This window comes from Temnothorax nylanderi, unplaced genomic scaffold, assembly GCF_030848795.1.
Source record: "Temnothorax nylanderi isolate EJ_2023f unplaced genomic scaffold, tnyl_v1.0 TNYL_tig0111_pilon, whole genome shotgun sequence".
In the NCBI taxonomy this organism is placed as follows: domain Eukaryota; kingdom Metazoa; phylum Arthropoda; class Insecta; order Hymenoptera; family Formicidae; genus Temnothorax; species Temnothorax nylanderi.
The window spans coordinates 58902-80081 of record NW_027249173.1 but is presented as its reverse complement, the minus strand read 5'-3'; the positions used below and the strand labels follow the sequence as shown (position 1 = coordinate 80081).

At 40.4% G+C, this 21180-nt stretch overlaps 1 protein-coding gene across 2 annotated transcripts in view; it reads left to right on the top strand.

Moving 5' to 3' along the window:
• So (sine oculis) overlaps window positions 1-9780 on the top strand; it is a 36983-nt gene extending 27203 nt beyond the window's left edge. For both annotated transcript variants that reach the window (XM_071712529.1, XM_071712528.1), the window contains exons 4-5: window positions 3258-3717; window positions 5212-9780. In XM_071712529.1, coding sequence (XP_071568630.1) covers window positions 3258-3717; window positions 5212-5496 — 745 coding nt within the window. In that variant the 3' untranslated portion in view covers window positions 5497-9780. The remainder of the gene's footprint in view (window positions 1-3257; window positions 3718-5211) is intronic.
• The last annotated feature ends 11400 nt before the right edge of the window (window positions 9781-21180 follow it).

The following is a 21180-nucleotide window of genomic DNA, read 5'->3' as shown; positions in this document are numbered from 1 at the left end:
TCCCCGGTTATTTACATATGCGTTATTTGCGCCATCCAATTAAAAGGCACCTTTCGTAAGACTGCTCTCGTACGGCGTGCAACGTAATTCGCCGGATCGACGTTGCGCGATCCTTGAATTCCGCTCTCAGAATTTATGCGGAACATAGATTTAAAACGATTTCTTTTTTTTTTTTAACTTGAACTCAACATTAAAATAACTTGGTTGTAATAAATCATATGATGGTTTGCGTCTACTAAAAATTTAAATAAAATAATAGTGATAAATGTCATCTAATTTAGATAATTCAAATTTGCTTAAAAAAACGATTGCTTGTATTTTCAATGAAGTAACTGAAGTCGTTGATCTCAATTTTATGGCACCGGTCGACGCGAGGAAGATAACGGCGAAGGCGCGGCTAGTTTTATTAATCGACCGGTCCGTAAATAAGATTTACTTCGAAATTCCGTGGCGCGGTTGCCGAGATCGATTCGTCTCCATTTTTCGTGAGACAACGGCGACTCACGTAGGACCATTCGCAGATAGAATCTCCTCGCATTCCTGGCATTTTTTATAATCCTTGACGTTGATCTCGACACGGACGACACGAGCATGAACAGAATGGTCAAAATAAAAAAACCCGGTCTATTGTTTTTATGGTTGTTATGTATAATGTTTTAAAGAGCGAGAATTGCGGCTGTGAAATGTTTTATAAAATATATTTATTATACATATTTCATATATACAATACTGTACATATAATATAATAATAAAATTTATATATATGTAGCATAAACATTAGAGTTATAACATTATTTCCATTAATTATTTTATTAGGTAATATAAATGCAATGTTTTCAACTGAGCATCATTGAAACTGGTCAATGCTCATTCTTTATCTGATATTTCACCCATGCTCTTGCAATCTGTTACTTTTTACGGTAAAAAGATGCCTGATTGAATTTAGCATATTATCATCTTACCGTTATAAAAAACTGAAAAAAATAACAGAAGTGAGAAGTGACTTAAGAGATTATCGCGAAGATAGTAAGATGACAAATTGTACGAAGATAATTATTAATTATTCCCATCGGGGGGTTAAATCGTTGAAGCTTCCAACATTTAAGAAATATCTCTCTCTCTCTCTCTCTCTCTCTTTCTCTTCCTCTTCCTCTCCTCGATTCCACGTGGTCGTCGAAGAAAGAAAAGAAAAGAAGAGAGAAGCGTCGATCCCGGAGACGCGGAGTAAGTGTCATGGCGACGGGGCTTCGAAATAAATGTCTCCTACCCGCGATGAGTCACAAATCCTAATGAAAATAATAATACCCGAAAGATTCCGTTCTTTCGTGGCCGCGCGGTGCAACGAGGATAAATTTACTGCGCGATCTACGGACGGATAAGGCATACCTGGGGACACCTCCGTCCGGTTATAGGTTCCACCATGTAACGGGTGGTACGAAAAAGATCTTTACGATAGACTCGGCCCTCACATTGTCTCGATACGTCCAGATCTCGTCTTTACGAGACCCCTTAACCCTCTCTTTTCCGCGACGATACAGAAATGACGTACCCGTCTAACTATAAATCATATCTCTCGTAGAGAGACTAAGAAATTGATGTAGTTACGATTATACTAATTGATAATATGAAAAAAATAGATATAATGAACGCAATTCTATATGTTATATATTGCCTCAATTTATGTAAAATCTTGCCCTTATATCGTATATATGACTAAAAAAAACTTCATTTTAGTTAGGAATTATGTCTTTATGTAGAGATTGATTCTAATATAATCTTCCTGTGTGTTTTCCACGCTGTATGAACTTTACACCAAATTATCTCATCTTCAGTGCAGACAGAGATGATTCTTTTGTATCCACATACCGAAATATTTGGACTTCTCAGATTAAACCCTTCCGCTTTTATATCTTGACAATCGCGTTTCTAGCATTAAATTAGAATAAATATTGTATTTAAGAACAAAATACGTATATTGAAAGGTATTATATAATATCTGAATTTTTTTACTTTATCATAATTTTACTCAATTAAAGTACACTAGAAATTTTACGGCGATATACCGCAAACTAAACGGATCTTTTATCAGCGTCGCTCTTCGAGGCTACGATGTCGAGAGCTCAGGTATCCTTCCGTGCTCCCTTATCACTTCGGTAGTTTCTCTCTCGTACCAAAGACCGGTTCTCGGAAACACCCCGTAGACAAGTGTCGCAGCACTTGCCTTGAACGGCGCGGTATCACCGGTCTCACGTCTAAACGACTTGTAAAACAAGCGCTTAACGATTGCTGGTACCTGGTGGAGATAGAGAGAGAGAAAAGAGAGGGGGGAAGAAGGAAAGGTAGGCGAAAGGGGGTTCGCTCGGGCCCGTAGGTCCCACGTGCTTCGAGGAGGTCCAAACCGCTAAATTGAGTTTACGAGACGCCGAGAGCGTCTCTCTCGCCTTCTCTTCTCTCATACCCTTTTTTCCCCTTCGATCTCTCCTCCCTTTCCGCTGTGTACCTCTTTAAGACCGTATCCTGCCTCCCTACGCGCTTAGTGCCCGCCCTTAATTCACAAGTACGAAAGACTCGAAAGAGGCAGGATATACCCTCTTCTCGGTACTTTACGCACCGGCATCGGTGTTATCTTAAGCGATATTATTTCGATTCCCCAGCCTCGCCGAATCGGCATCGCCGGTTTATCCGCGAGGAATTGCATTAAGCGCGGCGCTCGTGCCTGCGAATGCAATTAAATCGGACCCCTGGGATGTCTTTATAATAGAATGATGAAGAACGTGTTTCTAATGGGGATCGGTGACAAACGTGTATTAATACTATGCAATCTACATCATTTTTAATGACGCGACTTACAATTAGTATTGATATACATAAACTTATTTCTTTTAAAGTAATTACAAATTTCTGGACAGAGTTAATAATATCACTCTTAATTATTGGCATTTTAATTCCTATAATAAAAGATTAATAATTTTTTAAATGTAGACGGATGTGAATAAAAGAAAAAGGAAATGAATGATGAGAGAGAGAGATGCATATTATTAAAGATTACATTTGATAATGGTGTAATTAGTGTAACAACTCTTAAACATGGGGTATAATAACGATATAATTAACATAACAATTTGTTTAAACCGAGTTGCGTCCAATTCGCCGTCTTTCACTTGCAATTTTTTTATGCGTTACGCGAAACGTATATCTTCGCGAAGAAAGACCCGGCTGTCTCTTTTTGAAAGGCAAACGCCACTTTGCGGTTTCAGTGGCCAGAGGGAGGATAAGACCCACGGCGGGGGTCTCGGGGACTCCAGCAGCGAGAGTGGCGACGAGACGAAGCGGCAGTCCGGCCAGCAGCAACAGCAGCAACAGCCGTCCTCCTGCGCGGTTCAGCAGCAACAGCAGCAGCAGCAACAAATGGTGGACCATCAGCAAACCTCCGGCATGTACCAGCTTCCGCCGCCAGCTTCCGTCTCGGTTTCCAGCCCGCACTCGTATCACCAAGGCCACGGCACGTCCTTGAGCCACCCGCACATGCAGCACCACGACACGAGCAGCGAGAGCGGCGACGACAAGAGGAACCTCCATCATCAGTTGCAGCATCATCTCCAGGTCGGCACCCATGGCGCCCATGGTTTGGTCCATCCCACCGCCACCTTGCCACCGCCACCGCCTAGCTGCGCTCAACAGAAGAGTCAGCTGGATTACATGCAATACTATCCGCAGGTAGGACTACGAAATAATCTTGAATGTTTATTTTTATATTTCGCATGCATTACTTCAACCTTTTGTAAAGCGAAACCACGAGGGATGGAAAAATGTACTCTTTTTATTTCTTTAATATCTTTTCCCAAAGAGAACAAAAAGTCAAGATGATGTTATTGTGACGTCAAAATGACAGAAAAAAGTCAGAGTTTGATCACTGAACTATTGTGACTCCAAAATGACTGTACAGTGACTCGGCATAAAATCATTACATGACGATATTTTGACTTTCAGGATTTTTATATTAATTTTCGAAAACATAATTTGTTCGACCACTTTCACAAATTGTTCTGAAAAAAAGTGAATCCCTCTGGAAGTATCTATCTCCTATCTGGAAGAATCTACAAACGGGTTTTTTTAATTTCTGCGAGGAGATTGCCTGGCACTTGATTGAAATTATTATATAATATATAAGTTGAAAATTATAGTATATACTAAGGTAATAAATGTACCAATGTGCCTGGACACGTACCTATATGTCTGTACATTTTTATCATTTTAGTCCTTAAATAAGTTATAACGCGAATTAAAATCCAAGAATCAAAGATAAGAATATTTTTCTTGTATTATATTTTTATCTTTGATTTTAAAATTCGCGTTATATTTATTTAAAAATTAAAATGATAAAGGTGTCCAGACATAGGTTTTAAGTGTCTCGGCATTGGTACATTTACCTTATATATCAAAAAATTATATAGTGTTATATTAGAGTCCCTTTAATCAGAGTCTGGCCAACTTGCAGTTCTGACAAAATTCTACGAGAGAGAAGGATATACATTGACTATCGTTTTCTCTTTTTATCTATCTCTTTCTTTGTCTCTTTTCTATCTGTTTCTCTTGCTTTTGCTAAGAAATGGCAAACCAATCAAAAGTTGCTACCGTATAGCCAGATTCTGATTACGAGGAACCCTATAAGTGTTATATTATGGTACATAATATATATATATATATATAATGCATGGGAGCTTTCCAGCAAGTGACACAAGTCGACACAAACATCGTTCAATCTTTCTCTTTTGGCAATGAGTAAAGCCTTGTGTCCACGATGCTAGAAATCGCTCCGAGATCTTGGACAGAGAAAGAATTAACCAATCGCATTGGTCAATTGCCGAATTGTTTAAATGTGATTAATCAATTTTTTTCTGTCAGATCTCGGAGCGATTTCTAGTATCGTGAACACAAGGCTTAACAAATTTGCGTCTTTCTTGAGAACGGGGAAAATATTATGTGACATTGTTTCACATGCAACAACAGAAATGGAAAATTATTATTCTAATAATATATAAAAAGTTAAAGATTTAAATAATTCCAGACGCTTCTTCAAAACTCATGAAAATGAGAGTATCTGTGTATATAACATATATAACATATATAAATATATGCTTTACATCAGAGCGTTAGCTATAATGTGGAAATGGATCGGAAAAATATGAGAATTGTCGTTGTCTGTGGCAGGACTATTTAATCGGCACGCCGACCTCCGCGGATCTGCAGAAGTCCTTGCCGCACACGGCGACGTCGATGCAGATGGGGGCGATCGCCCCTTCCATGGGCGGGCTGAGCCCGATGGGCCCGTCGACGATGCTGTCCAACACCATGCAGAGCGTCAACACCATGAACACCATGTCGATGAACGGCATGGGCATGGGCGCTTATCAAGGCATGGGCTCCATGGGGATGTCCACGTCGCACGCGAGTTACCACAGCGGCCTCGTGCTGGGCGAGTATCATTCGTTGTGACCTTGGGCCCCAAGCACTCAGAGCAAGAGGAGCCAAGAGAAGACTTAATGCACATCGGCGGGGCGCGAGACTCCCGATCGATCAAGGTACTCGAGTGGCTTGCCGAAATTTGGATCGCCAATGAATTATTACCGCTGAAATTTATTTAACGGGACGTCGTTGATTAATAAAAGTTATCGTTAACACTCAGAGCGATATATAAATTTATCGGTAACTTTTAGTTAATGAATAACGTGAATTTTATTCGCGTCGGAAATATTTTTTTCATCGCGACGATATTTTCTTGACGATCCAAAAATGTCCAGATAAGTAAGGAGAGAAAAGCCTTCTGCGGATATATCGTTGCATCCTCCTTGAGCTTTTCTCAGTGTATGTTTAGAGCGTATGAAGAGCGTCAAATAGCCTGTCAAATAGTCTGTCAAATCGTCCTGTCCGCTCCGGCACTCAGAACAGTTTTTTTATTCTTTGATGAAACTTTGCCAGGATAAGAATATATATACAATTAATTAGTATGCAAGAAAGCAACTTGAAGTATACGGATTACATAAATAACTTTATGTTCTTCAATATTAATTTGTTATTTTTCCAATTGAATAATGCTAATCTAAACTTGAAAAAGAGATAAATACGTTTACAAGTAAAGTTATTCAATTAATTTCTAGCCAAGATTGCTTGTTTATCTAACCCGTGAAAATTCTTCAAATATTTTCTCAGAAAAATAGTCTTACTCCAGGAATATCCGTGAAAAATCAAAGGATGCCGAAGCGACGATGACGTTTCCGAACGAAATAGCAAAAGACATATTAGCATTTTACTTTCCCAGTATACTCTCGCGGCAAGCCGGCTAGACCGGCTTGTGTTTACCACTATTTCCATAAGTAAACAACGGACGAAAAATCCCGTCAGCTTTTCTGTCCCATCATCGTACTTGGCGCCATACTTTTCTGGTTTTTGCCCGAATAAATTGCACGATGAAGCAACGTTTCTTTTTTTTTTGTTTCTTTGTTTTACGCGAGGTGCACGCGAAATACGAGCGAATGCAACTTACCCCCTTACCCCCCCCCCCTCCCTCACTTCGTATAGATTCGATCAGCTAATTAATTTACTGTAATTAACTATACGCTCCTTTCACACCATACGCTTTTGTGTTTGTCCTGTATGTACATATGTATAATACACACGGCATTCGGCATATTATTAAGTTAATCTCGTTCTTGTTCGCTGCCTACCGGGTGTTCCCGTATCGCCGATTTGGGTTCCATGATCAGCCAATGATTTGAAATTTTAAGCTTTGATACGTTTTAGTTTTTCTTAGCTTTATTATATCCTTAAAGGATGTAATAAAACTCCTGGAAGAGACAGGACATAATAGATCCGAAACGGGCCAAATTTTATGAGATACTTTATTATTAATTCACATTCCACAAATGGTTTATGCGTGTCAAAAAGCAGTTATCATTAAAGAAAAACCGTTATCACAAAAATGTCACATCAATTATTATTTAAGAAATGTGATACCGTGTGATGATTTAATTGATTAAAATCAGCTGGATGGAAGCGAGGCTTTATAGGGGTACCCCCAGTAGACAGTGAATGTTATCGCAGGATAAGATAGTGAGTAAATTATCATTTATTCGCAGTTCGCAGTCTGTACATAAGTATATCTAAAGACAGTGAGAAAGAGAACGGGAAAACAAAGTAGGGGAGACCGGGGCAAACTCGACACGATTTTTTCAAAGGCAATTTTCAACAATTAATTAAAATTTTCAAGCAAATTTTATCCGTGCCGACTAGATTTGTCAGACTTGAAACAAAGCTCCGGTTGGAGTAGTAAAATCCCCCCCTACACCTAATTAAATCGATTCGATTTAATTTTTGATGCTATATGCATCTAAATAACTGTAAAGAAGCCTAGTGTCAAGTTTGCCCCAGTTTCTCCTATGTTATATGCGCGAAAAAAGGGAATGCGAAGGAAGAGGAAGAAAGGAGTTATACGCAAGAGTGTGACGGAAGACGGAAAAGTCGAGATATCGAGATGAATTCTTGATTCGTTATTCAAGATAAGTATATATATTTAAACCGTTTTCTTACCAAAGAACAGCTCAAAATTATCTCGTTTACTCGCGATAATTTTTCTTATTTTTTTAACGATAGTTTTTATCCTTTTGTGACGAAAAAGTAGAATTGAAAATTCTGTGATGTGTTTAATACTTTGTTTTTTTTTTTTTTTTCAATTTTATCGCGAAGAACGCGCGAAAGGAAGATTATTTACCGAGGCTTATAAAGTCGCTTTTCAAGTGATTCAGGGGCACTTACATTCATCTCCAATGTCGACTTTCCATTCGTGAGCCATCTCGCGCGCAGATGTCCTAAATATTCCGTTAGCTAAGACATTGCCTTGTAGATTCTTATCTAGGATGTCGGAAAAGGATTTCCCTTATGAAAGAGTCCTCGGGACGAAACAGGGTAGAGAATAGGATCGAGGTGGAGAGAAAGAGAGAAGCGACGTGGAAAATAATAATATCTTCGATCTATACGGCAAAGCCGATCGGCGTTATTTTCATTTTGTATCTTTCACGCATTCGTCGTATTCTGTGTATTTGTTAATCCATACAGAAATAAATCGAAACTACTTGAAATATTTATTCGACAATTCATAAGTGCCACATTACGTGTTACAATAGTATTAACGGCTGATAAAAGAAGAAATCGACTGAACAATAGAACATAACGTATTTCTCAATTAACGAAGGTACAACGGATGAATATATATAACGATAATACTATTTTCGTGACGCAATATCTTTTTTCTACTATCCAACAAAGTTAAGTGCGATAATTTTACATTCTACATTTTTTTTATAATTATTTCGAAACTTTTGTAATAAAAAAATTTTCTATTTTTTTTTATGAAAACAGTATCGCCAATCAGCCTTTGGAAGCTCAAGGTTAAAGCCAATTTCGTGTTAGATCGTACGTTTTATTAAATTGTTATAAATATTAAGCATCGATCGAAACTCTGTTGATAAATTAACGAACCATAAATACTTTTACAGTCTTGTTCACAGAATACTATACAACAATTATAACCGCGTTTTACATTAATTTTTGCAGGTAATAAACATAATTTTTTTATCAAACTCTTTTATTTGTAAAATTATGTAAACTATTTTAAAATGCTTCGGCTAATGAACGCTACAACTGGAATTATTAATTACTAACAGGAATAACTATCATTTTACTGTCTCGCATTTGAAGCGCTGTTTAAGAGCGTCTACATGACGCAAGTTGTGTTGCACAAACGCAGCTTCCGAATAATCGCACGATCTTCTTTCATTTTCTGTTTTTTTTTTTTTTTTTTTTTTTTTTTCGGAAGTTGCTTCTTTTATATATTCCGTCATTGTACGTTCCCGAGATATCCTTTTCAAACTTGTGTAACTTTAATCATGATCAACAACTCGATAAATTTTCTACGAAACGAACGCTGCGATTCGACCAAAGCTAAAGAATTAATTTTTGCGAATAGGATGTTAATCGTAATCGACTCTTGCACAAATTACGCACTCGCACGCAACTCGCGCATACGAGAAAGGAGGGCAGAAGGGCAATCGAAGGAGCGAATGAATGAAAGGAGAGCCGAGCGCGCGCCGCAAGGACGATAAAATTAATGACCATCGTCTGGTCCTCTCCAGTTCTCATTCGTGTATTTTAGCGGACAAATCTAACGTTGCACAACTAACTGAGACGAATTGCCGAGAGTGATCGTGAGTGCGATTATTCATGAATGTGTGTATCAACGAGCGAGCTGTATGTGTGGGCGTATGCGTATATATGTACGTATGTGTGTGTATGTGTGTGTATGTGTGCACGTGAAAGAGGATAGAAAGGGAGACGATGATGCGCAAGTAGATATAAGTAAGAGATCATAATGTACGATCGAATTGTAATCGAGTAAAGTTGATGTTATTTAAAGTAACAAGATGCCAGTGTTATCTGCGTTTCACGCGCACACATCCTTTTACTTTACAGCATCCTGCGTCTTTTGTCTTCATCCTTAGATGCTGCTGAGTACCGAAGCTGGTAAGTAGCGCGCATCGATATTTTTGAAGAAATAACTGACTGCATAACGATAAGTTTTATCTTAATAAATAAAAGACTAGATAAATTGCATTATCTTTTTCAGAAATGGCAATAGATGTTTTTTTTTATTGAGTACGAAATCGCGTACTGTAAAATAAATGTGTAAAAATTCCGGAGAATAAAACGTTTGTATTTAAACTTGTATGATTTCGCTAAATCTATATTTCTTCGCGTTCGCCTCTCGCGGTCCGGACTCGGATCAAGATCGCACCGATTTCGGTCCCCAACAAGAAGAGCTGTGCAAAAATATCGCGCGTGCGGCGCTGACGCTAAGCGGAACATCTTTTTCGAGATTATTTTTCAAAATCGACGAGGCAGTTAGGCGGCCGTAACGATACGCAGAAGAGCGCGATGTGAAAAAGGCAAGTGTCTGGATCGTTTTTCCCCTCGCTGTTGGCGCGCTAACAAGTAGCCATTGTGAGCCCCGTGTCAAGATGCTACTTGACAGTATACTCTCTCGACGGACCCTCTTCAGGGCCCACTCGCCCCCGTTCCACCACGCCGCGCAACCGGGCGTATGCCGCACGTACACACACGCGCGCGCGCGCGCGCTCATGCACGCACGCACGCAGCTCTGTGGGGTCCGTGCTTAACTTTACGATCTCCGAAAATCCCTCAGGGCCCCGTCGCGCGCGACTAATAGAACCGAAATTATAACAGGCCGATGAGCATGCGTCGACTGCTCTTATTCCGCCTCGCTGACGGATTCAGAAAAACCACGAGGGAAAGAGAATCGGGAATCAACGCAAGGAAACCGTGAAAAATCTCATTCTGATGGATGTCTTATTTACGAGCATCCTAGGCGATAACTTAGGTTGTTAAGAAATTAACATAATTTATATATATCTACTTATAATTTTTCTCTCGCTTTATTTCTGGAACTTTGATAAAACGGTACATTTTTTCTTTGCTTTCTTTTACATTACTATTTTCTTCGGTATGTATTGTGTGTTTATCTTTTTAAAAAAATAATTTTTTAAAGAATTATATATTTCGTAAATATATTTGCATCCTGATGATTATTGCTTTCGTCAATAAAAAAACGTTATTACGATTCGAAAGTTAAGAATATTAATTAAATCTACAATTAAATTCGTAAAAAAGTTTAAACGGAGCGCCAACGCAGCCACGCTCTGTTACGTTCGATCGAATTTAGTTTGCGATCATCACGTTGATAAGAATAGAATTGAGTACAAAGGAGCCTCCGGTCACGTGGAGAAGCCAGATGCTCTTTTTCAGGATCGTAGAGGATATTATTCGAACTGCGCTGGTAAATATCGGCAACAAAGGGGAGGTCGAAGATCTTATCCGTCATCGTGATCGTTAATGATAGGCCTAATAGCGTGCCGAAGGACGGTCGTTTTGAAATAATTACCAGTTCGTATCCAGCGCCGATCTTTCCGGGTTCATCCGGATAAATCGGATCAAAGGACGACGCTCTTCTCGCCGCCTTTTTTCTCGCGAAATGCCGTTGTAAAAAGATAGAGATTGTCGTGTCGGACATCGGCGCTTGATTTATCCTTTTTCTCGATGAGAAAAAAAAACCAAACCTCTTTCGAGGGATAATTCGAAACCGTGAAAAGTATTCCAAACTACTTGGCTCGTCTGCTTTTAAGCTGCGCGTTATATAACTGTCGAGTGCTCGGGCGAGAAACTTACGATCCACAAGCCTCTCTTCACCTTCCGGGGCGCATCCCCGTTACGTGGCGAATAATAAGTTTGATACCGTTACAATGCGATCATTACACGCCGGTAATGACGGTGCATTCAGGCACGAGGCGAACTGCAACGCACCACCGGCCTTCCCTCGCATCTGCCCGGTCTACAACAATGGGCGCGCGATGCACCACCCCACGGAGTCTCGGGGTACGCAATAACGCTCCCGAGAATCGACGTTTGAATCGCGAAAAAAAGATATTTCTGCAACAACCTATCTTTTTTTTTTTTTTTAATTCCGTCGTTACACGATAGGAATATTTTTATTCTCTCATAGAGAATAAAATATATGATAGACTAATACTTAATTGTACAATAAAGTACTATTGTAAAATAATATTGATTATATAACACATGTTTTAATAAAACAATGAAATTGTTTATGTGGGAGATGAACGCTTGGAAGGAACTCAAAATCAATTTCTATTATACATTAAAATTAAAACGATCTACTAACAAATACTAACAATATATATATATACCAAAGATATATTTACAACACGAATCTTGCTTGAGGGAGATGAATCCTCTTCTATGCAAGTCTCTTATGTAAAAGATAAAGATTTCTCAACGACGTTCTTTCACGCGGTGCATCTTGATCGAGCGCGATCGAGATCGCGGCGAATTCACGGATAGATCGATATAAGACGCGTATATAAATCCATTAACGCCCCACTTACGGGCGATCGATGTAAATTACGACGTTGGTAAGGCTTATAGACGAGCTTAGACGAGCGCGGAGAAGCGATTTCGAGGAGGCGGGGGGGGGGATATTTATAGGCAGACCGGCTGAAATTAATTTATGCAGCCGCATAGGCTGCCACGTAATTTATTCGCGGGACTCGCGACGATCACTCACTCTCCTCGCGGGCTTTTGTGTGCAAGGAAATCCCGGGCCATTAGAAACGGGCACGAAGGGCCGCCGCGCCGCGCCGCGTCGATCCCTCTTCGAGCTCTCTTCCGAGCTGTTGCCCGATCGAGCCCCGTTGTGTTTCGCGAGCACGACTCCACCGAGAGATCGGCCGGGCCGATGCCTCGGAAAACGAAGAGCCCCACCTGAACAGGGAAGTGAGAGATCTTCGTCTTAATGTCGTTCCGATAGATTGCAATCTTTGGTTGATAACAGAAAGCATTTGCATTATCTCGATATGTGCGCCGTCTTAACTTTTATTTTATTGTCCATACCTTTATCATAATTATCGTTATCGGTACGATCTATACGGAGAATTCGTTATTTTTTATAGTCTTTTTATATCGTCTTGTAACGGGCAACTTGGAGATGAAGGGAACTGTATTTATATCCTTGCCGTTAAGATTTATATCCTTGTAGTTTCTATGAGTAGATGTTTAGATCCACGATTTTCGGATGCGTCGGCTTTCAGAGATTTTTCAAAATCAAGTTTCTCGGTATATATATGTATTATGTGGCGAGACGTCGCGACGTGGTGTGCATCCTCACGACGGCGCGCGGCCGCGTTTCCATCACCGGGGCGAGAGAGATCCAGGAAGGATCCGCGTATAGCGCGGCTGAAACAAGAGGGATTGTCTCGTGGAAGAGGCCCGGGGGCGAGGATCTCGCGGCGAGATCTGCGGTGCACCCGCGTTATGATTTGTGGGCGTCCAGATCGTGATCCTGTCCGGCTGGCTGGTTGGCTGGCGGAGCAGAGAGGGCACCCACGCTTTCCAGGAACCGTCCGCCGCGTGGCGTCCGCGGCGAGGAAGGGAGAACGTTAAAGGTCCCCGGGAGAGAGAGTAGGAGAGAGAGAGAGAGATCAGCCGGCCCCGATTACGCCGAGGGTGTAATGGACGGACTAATTTGTGAAATTTAAATTCCGTCCCCGACGTTTTGCCGCGAGGCGAAGCGAGCTGGTGCCGCGGGAAGGCGGGGGAGAGATAAAGAAGAGGGCGAGATAAATCGCGGCTGCCCCCCCTCTCCTCCTCCTCCCGCACCGGGGACGACGGTCCATGGCTGATCTTTCTGGAAAATCGTAGGTGGATAGGTGCTTCGCGTCGCGACGTTTCACGGGTGGCGTAGATGTGTGGATGCACGTGTATATCGCAAATATAATTCCCAACGAGATTAGGATCCGGTTGATAAAGGAATTTCGGGGAGAGAAATACTGTTTTTCTCCGAAAACAGAGGTTTAAAGTGCAACGAGAGAAAACGAGCGATACGAAGATGGAGAAAAACATGTCTATAATTCTTTAAATAGCCGTACCTTTTTATTTCGCCAATAATGGCCATTCGTTGATTAAAGTATACAATTTTCATTATACACTTTACAAAAGTGAAGAAATTTATTCGTAAACAGTTTATTTTTTCTATAATTCTTACAAAATAGCAGATATTTCTGCATTCTTGATAAAACAATGTTTTTCTCTGAGAACACAGAGGCGCGACGAGAGAAACCGAGCGATACGAAGACAAAGAGAGAGGGAGACGAAGATAGGAAGATAATGAGCAAGATGTCTAAGCGGTGGCGGATTAGAGGCAGCTTCTCTCGCTATACAGCGAGAGCAGGCCCTATTGTCGGGCCGCATAATACGGTTATGATTTAGTTCGGGACGTGAGGATGCGAACGAACAAATGAACGAACGGGCCGAGGGGGCCTGACTAGGTAGACGGGGGGGGGAGGGCCATTGGTGTCAGATTACGCCGGGACCCGGACCCCGTCTGGAACATCCACACGTCCGCGTAAGGACTCACACGCGGTGTCGGGCCCTTTAAGCATACATGTGCGTGTACGCGCTTTGCTTTTTTTTCCTCTCCGTAAAGATTGACCCTACTTTCTCCACTTTCTTCCTCTTTTCCTTGTTCTCTCGCACTTTTCCTCGCGCCGGATGCTCTCTTATTTAAAATGTAGATCTCGAGTGCGCTAATTGCAATTGTGTCGACAAGATTTAGTCGTAAATTTGCGAGTTGTATTAAGATGTAGGAAGAGAATTAAAGTTGTCAGAGAAAATTATCATTATCTGATTATTTAATATTTTATGTCCGCGATATATCTATATATATATTAACTCTGTGCGATGAAGAAAATAGTTTTGAAGTGTATTCCGGTTCATTCAGAAATTTTATTTAGTTATTCTTACTCTTTGACTATGATTCATTTCGCGATAAAATTACTATTAGTAATACAGTACCAACTGTAATTTTATGATATTAATCGATAATTTTCTTATATAGACTTACGATAAAAGAATAAAAAAGTAATTGTAGTAAAATATATCAGCACATTATGAAAAGTTAAAGATATTGACTATATAATACGAATTATTACAGATATGAAGTATTTCTTTCAAAACTTTTCAAATTTATTTCATGTAATTTATAGGTAGAAATCGAAATACCAAGATAATAGCAAAATGAAGCAAACGTTCTATTCTCCAGTCTCTGAAGATGAATTATCTTAATATCGATATGTTCTGAATAATTTATTGCGCGCTTAACCGGAACTCTGTTCCTCCGTTGAAGCGCTAACAATCGTCCGAATATCTCAGGTTTTTGTATCACAAAAGAGGTAATCCGCCATCTTGCGGCGGTCTTTTTTCTCTCTTTCTCGTGCAATTCGGGCGCAGGTTCTGCGAACTCGCGAATTATGAATATGATTATCTCGGACGTGCTCATGACGGGAAGCCAGACCTGTCCCGGAGGGGTGTCACCTTACACCCTTTCCCGCCCTCGCATCGGGTCCTGACTTGGCGCCCTGGCACTGCTCCCCGTAACCGAATCTCGCGAATAATTGGACCTTCTCCCAATCGCGAAGGTCGACGATAAATAATATAACTCTACTATCGATCTAGAGGGAACTTCAAGTGTCAAACGCCACGTAAACCAGAATTTCAAATACGATATAGTTTCTTTAAACTCAGATTTCGATGCTATCAATATAGAAATCTTTTTTTTCCTATCTAAGAAAATGCGATAATAAATATAGTCTATATAAAAAGTCCGTCTTTTTTATATTATTCGAAATTATTTAAAAGGAAGTTGTACCGGTTTCGCAATCCCCGATCGACAGCCGATTCGAGAACCAGTTCCACCCTCTTATTCTCTTGCAGCGGGATGAATGCCAGCCCACCAAACATATGTCGAACATCTCGGGGGGGCTCTCCCTCCGTACAATGACACCTCGGATTTCTGTGCCCAGGGATTGGCCAGACGATTCGTCCAATCGAGTTCACCCGCAGACAGCTCTCAGGGATTGACAGCTAAATCTATGGGGTAGGACTTAGGGATTAGGCAACGCGGTGACGCAAACGTAACGTCATTACGACAAATTGCGATCCTGCTGTAGGATAAACGCCGAAACCAGTTGCAACGTCGGATGGGCTAATAAGATCTTACAGAGTGCGCGAAAATCGACACCCCGCACAAACATGGGGAAGACAGAGATCCCGAAACTCTTTGATTGTCAATAAGATCAATGGGGCTGTTCAAATTGAATTATTTGGGTAGTTAATACAATATAATCTTAGAAAACTGTCTAAATCTTTCTACCACTGTTAATTCAATTCGTGCGAAATTAATTTACATGCAATAATATTAAACAGAATATTTAAACAAGATTCCTCTTTCCGTCCCCCCTTTTTTTCCTACCGATGTTATATGTCATCACGCAGCACCGTCATCTCTATTGTACTATGAATTTTGAATTATTTTTAAAAACTAAGAGTAATTCATCAATGCGCACATTGCGTATAATAAATAATCACTTCAAAACGTTGGTCGAGTTAAAACAATAATGAGTGAAATAACGAGCGCCAGATACATTCCTATGTTCAAAAACAAACGGAAAGCTTTCGATGCTCTGTATAATAGATATTATTCCGAAAAATCCAATATCTGACATTGAAGCTAGCCGATAAAGTAATGAGAAGTGTATCGGGGAGTATTTCGATGCTCATCGATGCTCTCATTTTTTCTAGGGGTTGCTAAGTGAATTGGCCTTATGGCGATAAGGGGGACTTTCGTCCTTATCTGCGATCTATATACAATGCCGCATACGGGATGTCGGAATTCGATTCATAAACGTCAAGCACGACTGTTTACGCTGTTCGCACCTCCATTGTCGCCTCTCGATTTCGGGACTCGACCTGTCGATCGTTCCGCACCCCCGGGACACAATAAATACATCCATCTCCACGGTACGGCGCGGTATAATGCGCGAAAGGGCCCGCAGCGGAGCGGTTCCCGTATCTCCGATACGATCGGTAGTTACTTAGCACTTCCACGACGCTCGATGCTTCGATGCTTATCGAATCGGCCCTGCTTCCCCCCACGTTGAATTTATTGCGGGCCTCTGCGGAAAAGAGGCTGGCGGCCCATCTGCATCTCTCCTGCTCTCGGCCGGATCTACCTCTTTCGTTGTAGCGAACCAGTCGCTATTATATCTCTCTGTGATGCTCTCGCAGAAACGAATGCACCGATAAGGATTGATAGTATCGCGTGAAGGATTGAATCGTTACTTCAGAAGAACAAAGCGATGGATAATCAATTTTTATTTTGAAAATGTCTTAAATTTTATTCGATGCACGAATGTAATAAATGTAACAATTATGTGATAATTACTATTATAGTAATATTTAATTACTATTATAATAATGTCTTTAATATCGCATTACATCTTTATTATGTTGATGTGAAGAAACATTAAAAGATATTTTTTTCTTCTTTTCCTCTTAAAAACGTGAAATTTTTTTTCTAAATGTTAATTAATTTTTTTTAATAACGAAACGATATGAAGTATTTAGGGACAAGCTTGTTTTCCAACATTAAAACGTGAGGAATTATCTATTCCTGTAATTATCAAATCCTGCTGAATCGAATTCTTCGCGAGGACTTTAGATCGAAGGACTTGAAAAGAACGGAGAATTTTTTTTCCAATCTCGAAAGTCGCTTCGTCACAGAGATCGAAGCCAACAGTTGTGACGTATACGGTTCATTCAGAAGTCAAGGAACGTTGTACTCCTACAAGGAATTACACGCGTGTTGCACACGCACACGACACTCACGCGGCGTGACCTACCCCAGTGAGAATCGTGTTTCAATACAGAAACCGAAAACCATATCATTACGTAGAAGCTCCGTTTCGCGTCGCGCGCGAGACGCGCGCCGCGCCGGGCGTTGCATTGTCAAGAACCGCGTGTCGTTTCGGCGTGCGATTCGAGCGTTTCAATTCGCAAATTGTTTTCGTAGGGTGTAGGGAGCTATCGTTTTACATTCATTTTGAAGAGGATGGGCCGATCGGCTTTCGTTAAATCCTTTTCATTTGCGGGGCCGATAATGCGAGGTTCCATTAGCCGCTACACTTTGTGGGGGGGGGGGGGGGCAAACGCGATTAATACTGACTCAACTTAAGATAATCAATTGATAATTGAATGATAAAGTATTCTATCTCTTGAATATCCTTTAAAAAATAATTATTGATTCAAAAGATTATGCCGCCCGAGGGCTCCTTCGGCGTCTCTTATATACACATGCATAAATATTTTTATACAGGAATTTTAATCTCCCTAAACGCATGATATGAATATTATAATGCTCCTTATTACATTCACGGTTTGGAAGGAGACTCTAAAATAGAAACACGTATAAATTATTCGCAAGAAAGTATGTTAATCAACATAACTTCTTCCAAAATTGATGGCTAATGTCCATTTCCATCAATGCAGATTAACTTTAATCTCGGTTTAACTTACATTTTATCTTTTCCTAATTCCTAGAACTAGAAAAAGGTAAAAGTAAGTTAAATCGAGATAAAGTTAATCCACATTGGTACAAATGGACATAAGATTGTTATTCAAAAACCATTTTTCTGGATTGCGAGTTCGGGATCGGGAATCATCGCCGTGGAGGAAATGTTCAAGATTAACTGGCAAATTTTAGCGCGAACATACGAGTGGCGATAATTTCGTGACGCGGTTGCGACGGCGCGGCGTGCGCGTGCACGACGGGCAACGAAGTTCGGTCACGTCGCAAACGACGCAAACGGTGACGGATGGAGGAAGTGAAGTCGCGCGGAGGGTTGGCGACAAGTTAAAGTATTAAGTAGCCCGTCGCTGCGTCCGCTGTCAGTCTCCGCTCTAATTAATCGTAATTGACGGCCGCGCGAAGCCTCGCACATTGCTCGCAGCGTGCCGCGTGCCTCCTCCTCGTCGCAGCTGCATAATCGTCCACGGCGGCTTCTTCCGTCGCCCGTAGAAATCTGTCGACGGAACTTCCAGATCCGCATCTGGCATGTGGCCGACATCGGAAACACCATATATAAATCCCTAATTCACTAAAATTAATCGTCTCGTAATTTCTCTTCGAATTTCTCCCGATACACACGCACGCGTATAAGTTACTAATTTGCAAACAATACGAAACGATATTTTGGGTCAGCTTTCAAACATTTTCGAAATCCTTGTTTTTTGAGGTAGATTTGCATGGATCTGTTTTCTGCCAAACTCGATATACACTCGCCTTCCATCGAAATTCTATACGTTCGAGTCGAATCCAATCCTCTCCAATTTTGTCAAAATGAGAACAAAATCCATTATTTGTCATATTACCGCATGTTTTCGCGCGCACGTGTTAACTTGCGACGATAATGAATAAAAAGCAATGATGAACATTATCCGGCTTACGTGACGTATAACTAGATAATTATGGGTGTAAAGTATCGATTAATAACTGCGATCATATTCGCCAATAATGCGTAGTCTGCACGAAACAAAATCAGTTAATAATAATAATAATAATAAAAACACGCGATGTCGCCCGAGGTGTCATTAATCGCGATTGTTGACCAAGAAGAGATCACGAATCAACTTATACAAATTAATGAAAAATACAATCCGACTGAAAATTTATATATATGTAATATATTATATTGTATTTTGTATTTTTCGTTAAATTGACTCGTGGTTTCTTTGTGGCCAACGATCGCAATTAATGCGACAGCTCGAATGACATCGCGTGTTTTTATTACGATTATAATTCACGAATTATAAATATACAACTGATAAATAACGAAGATATAGTAATAGTGAAGTGTACGAAGATGGGAAGGAGTTATGCAACTCGACGAGCAATTTGCATGATTAGTTCACCCATTTTTTCTCCTGCTTCAGCCTGTCCGCGCACCAGATACTGGATTCTCACGGTACGTACGCCAATTGGAGTCAACTCATCTAAATACCCGGGCTACCCGCTATTACAGACGCGTCAGAGGCGGCCCATTATGTAACTGACGTGGACAATGTTGCCCTGCATTCGCCAATTGGCCGAACGTCGCGAACCTTTTTCAGCGAATGCCCTACTTTAGAAATATGAATGGAGACTTCGTAAAGGCGAACGCTAAAAATATCGTGATGTCGTAGGTACCGTATAGTTAATCGTTATTACAGATAAAAGATACTACAGATGAACAGCAATAATTGAAACGTACTGCACGTCAGTTCTCCATATATAGTTTTAATTATTATATTCTTCAGAATGATGTGCTTCTTTAGAAAATCTTTATATCAGATCTTTAAAATTGCCAAAAATTATTGCAAAAGCCACAATTAAGCCACATAAAAGATGTCAGTAAAAATGTACTGCATGATAAAAGGAGGAGAGACGCGAGAACCGCTTAGCAGGCACGTGGAAAATTTCGAGATTTAACGCAAAGCGGTAGTATTTAAATGATTATTCTTGTTATAAGTCTACCTCGCTAATAGAACCATTGTCTAGGTCTGGTTAGGCACGTCTAAAAGCATAATGGCTGTTTCCTAGAGACGCGCCAGTCCGAATACAGAGTGAATTAGAATAATTCGTTCCGTCTGGCTGCGTCACTATATTGCATCGCGTAAGATCGCCGTCGTCGTCTGTTAATTCCAGCTCCCTTTCACGGTAAACGTAATTTTTTTATCTGAGAATAATCCATAACGTCAAGTAACTTGTTTCACTATCCGAGAAAGAGATACTTTGCGTTATAAAATATTTTACGGGAAATTGTAAATTTCGCCAAAAACAAAAAGATATTATTCTACATTCTATGAGTTTCTGGTACAGTTTACTGTAGAATTATTTTGTGATAATTAGAATAAAACAATAATTAATTTTACAACATATAAAAAAATTAATAGATATCGATAAAAAAAATGCATATAAAAAGCCCCAGTTGTCTCAAAACTTTGACTTTGATCAATAGACTAATTTGTTTCGCATTTCTTGACTTTTAATCGTATTTTTTAATAATTTATATATATTATTTAATAAATAATCCGCGATTATGTATTAGCGCATCCCATCGCTCGTAATATAATAACGTAACGATATGTATATAATACTTTATTATTATTAATGTATTTAATAATGCGACGTCAAATGAATTTACAGATATAGACAATAATATACCGAAACGATTACATCGCGAGAGTACCACAGCCAGAAGGTGCATCCCGGTCAACAAAATATGAATTTTCGAGGGAAGCAGCTATCGCGTGGGTCCGGGGAGAACGGACACGTTCGTCCCGACAGAAAAATTTCCATCCGCTATCCGCGCCAGAAGGAAATTGTTTTTTCTACGTTAGCGCAATTTGCCATGTAAATTCGATCGTAACATGATTACACGCCTTAGCAAACTATAACCGGACTCGCCGCCGTCGGTCGCCGAAGCTAGACGTCCGTTCCATCCTGATCGATCTTGATCGATCTTTCGATATACGCATACAGATATAGATCCTACCGGAGATCGTGCCAGATGGCCTATAGGACGGGCCGAGACCATTATGCGGCCGTCCGAGAATCCGTAATGAAATTAGAAATTAAGAGAGAGAGAGAGAGAGAGAGAGAGA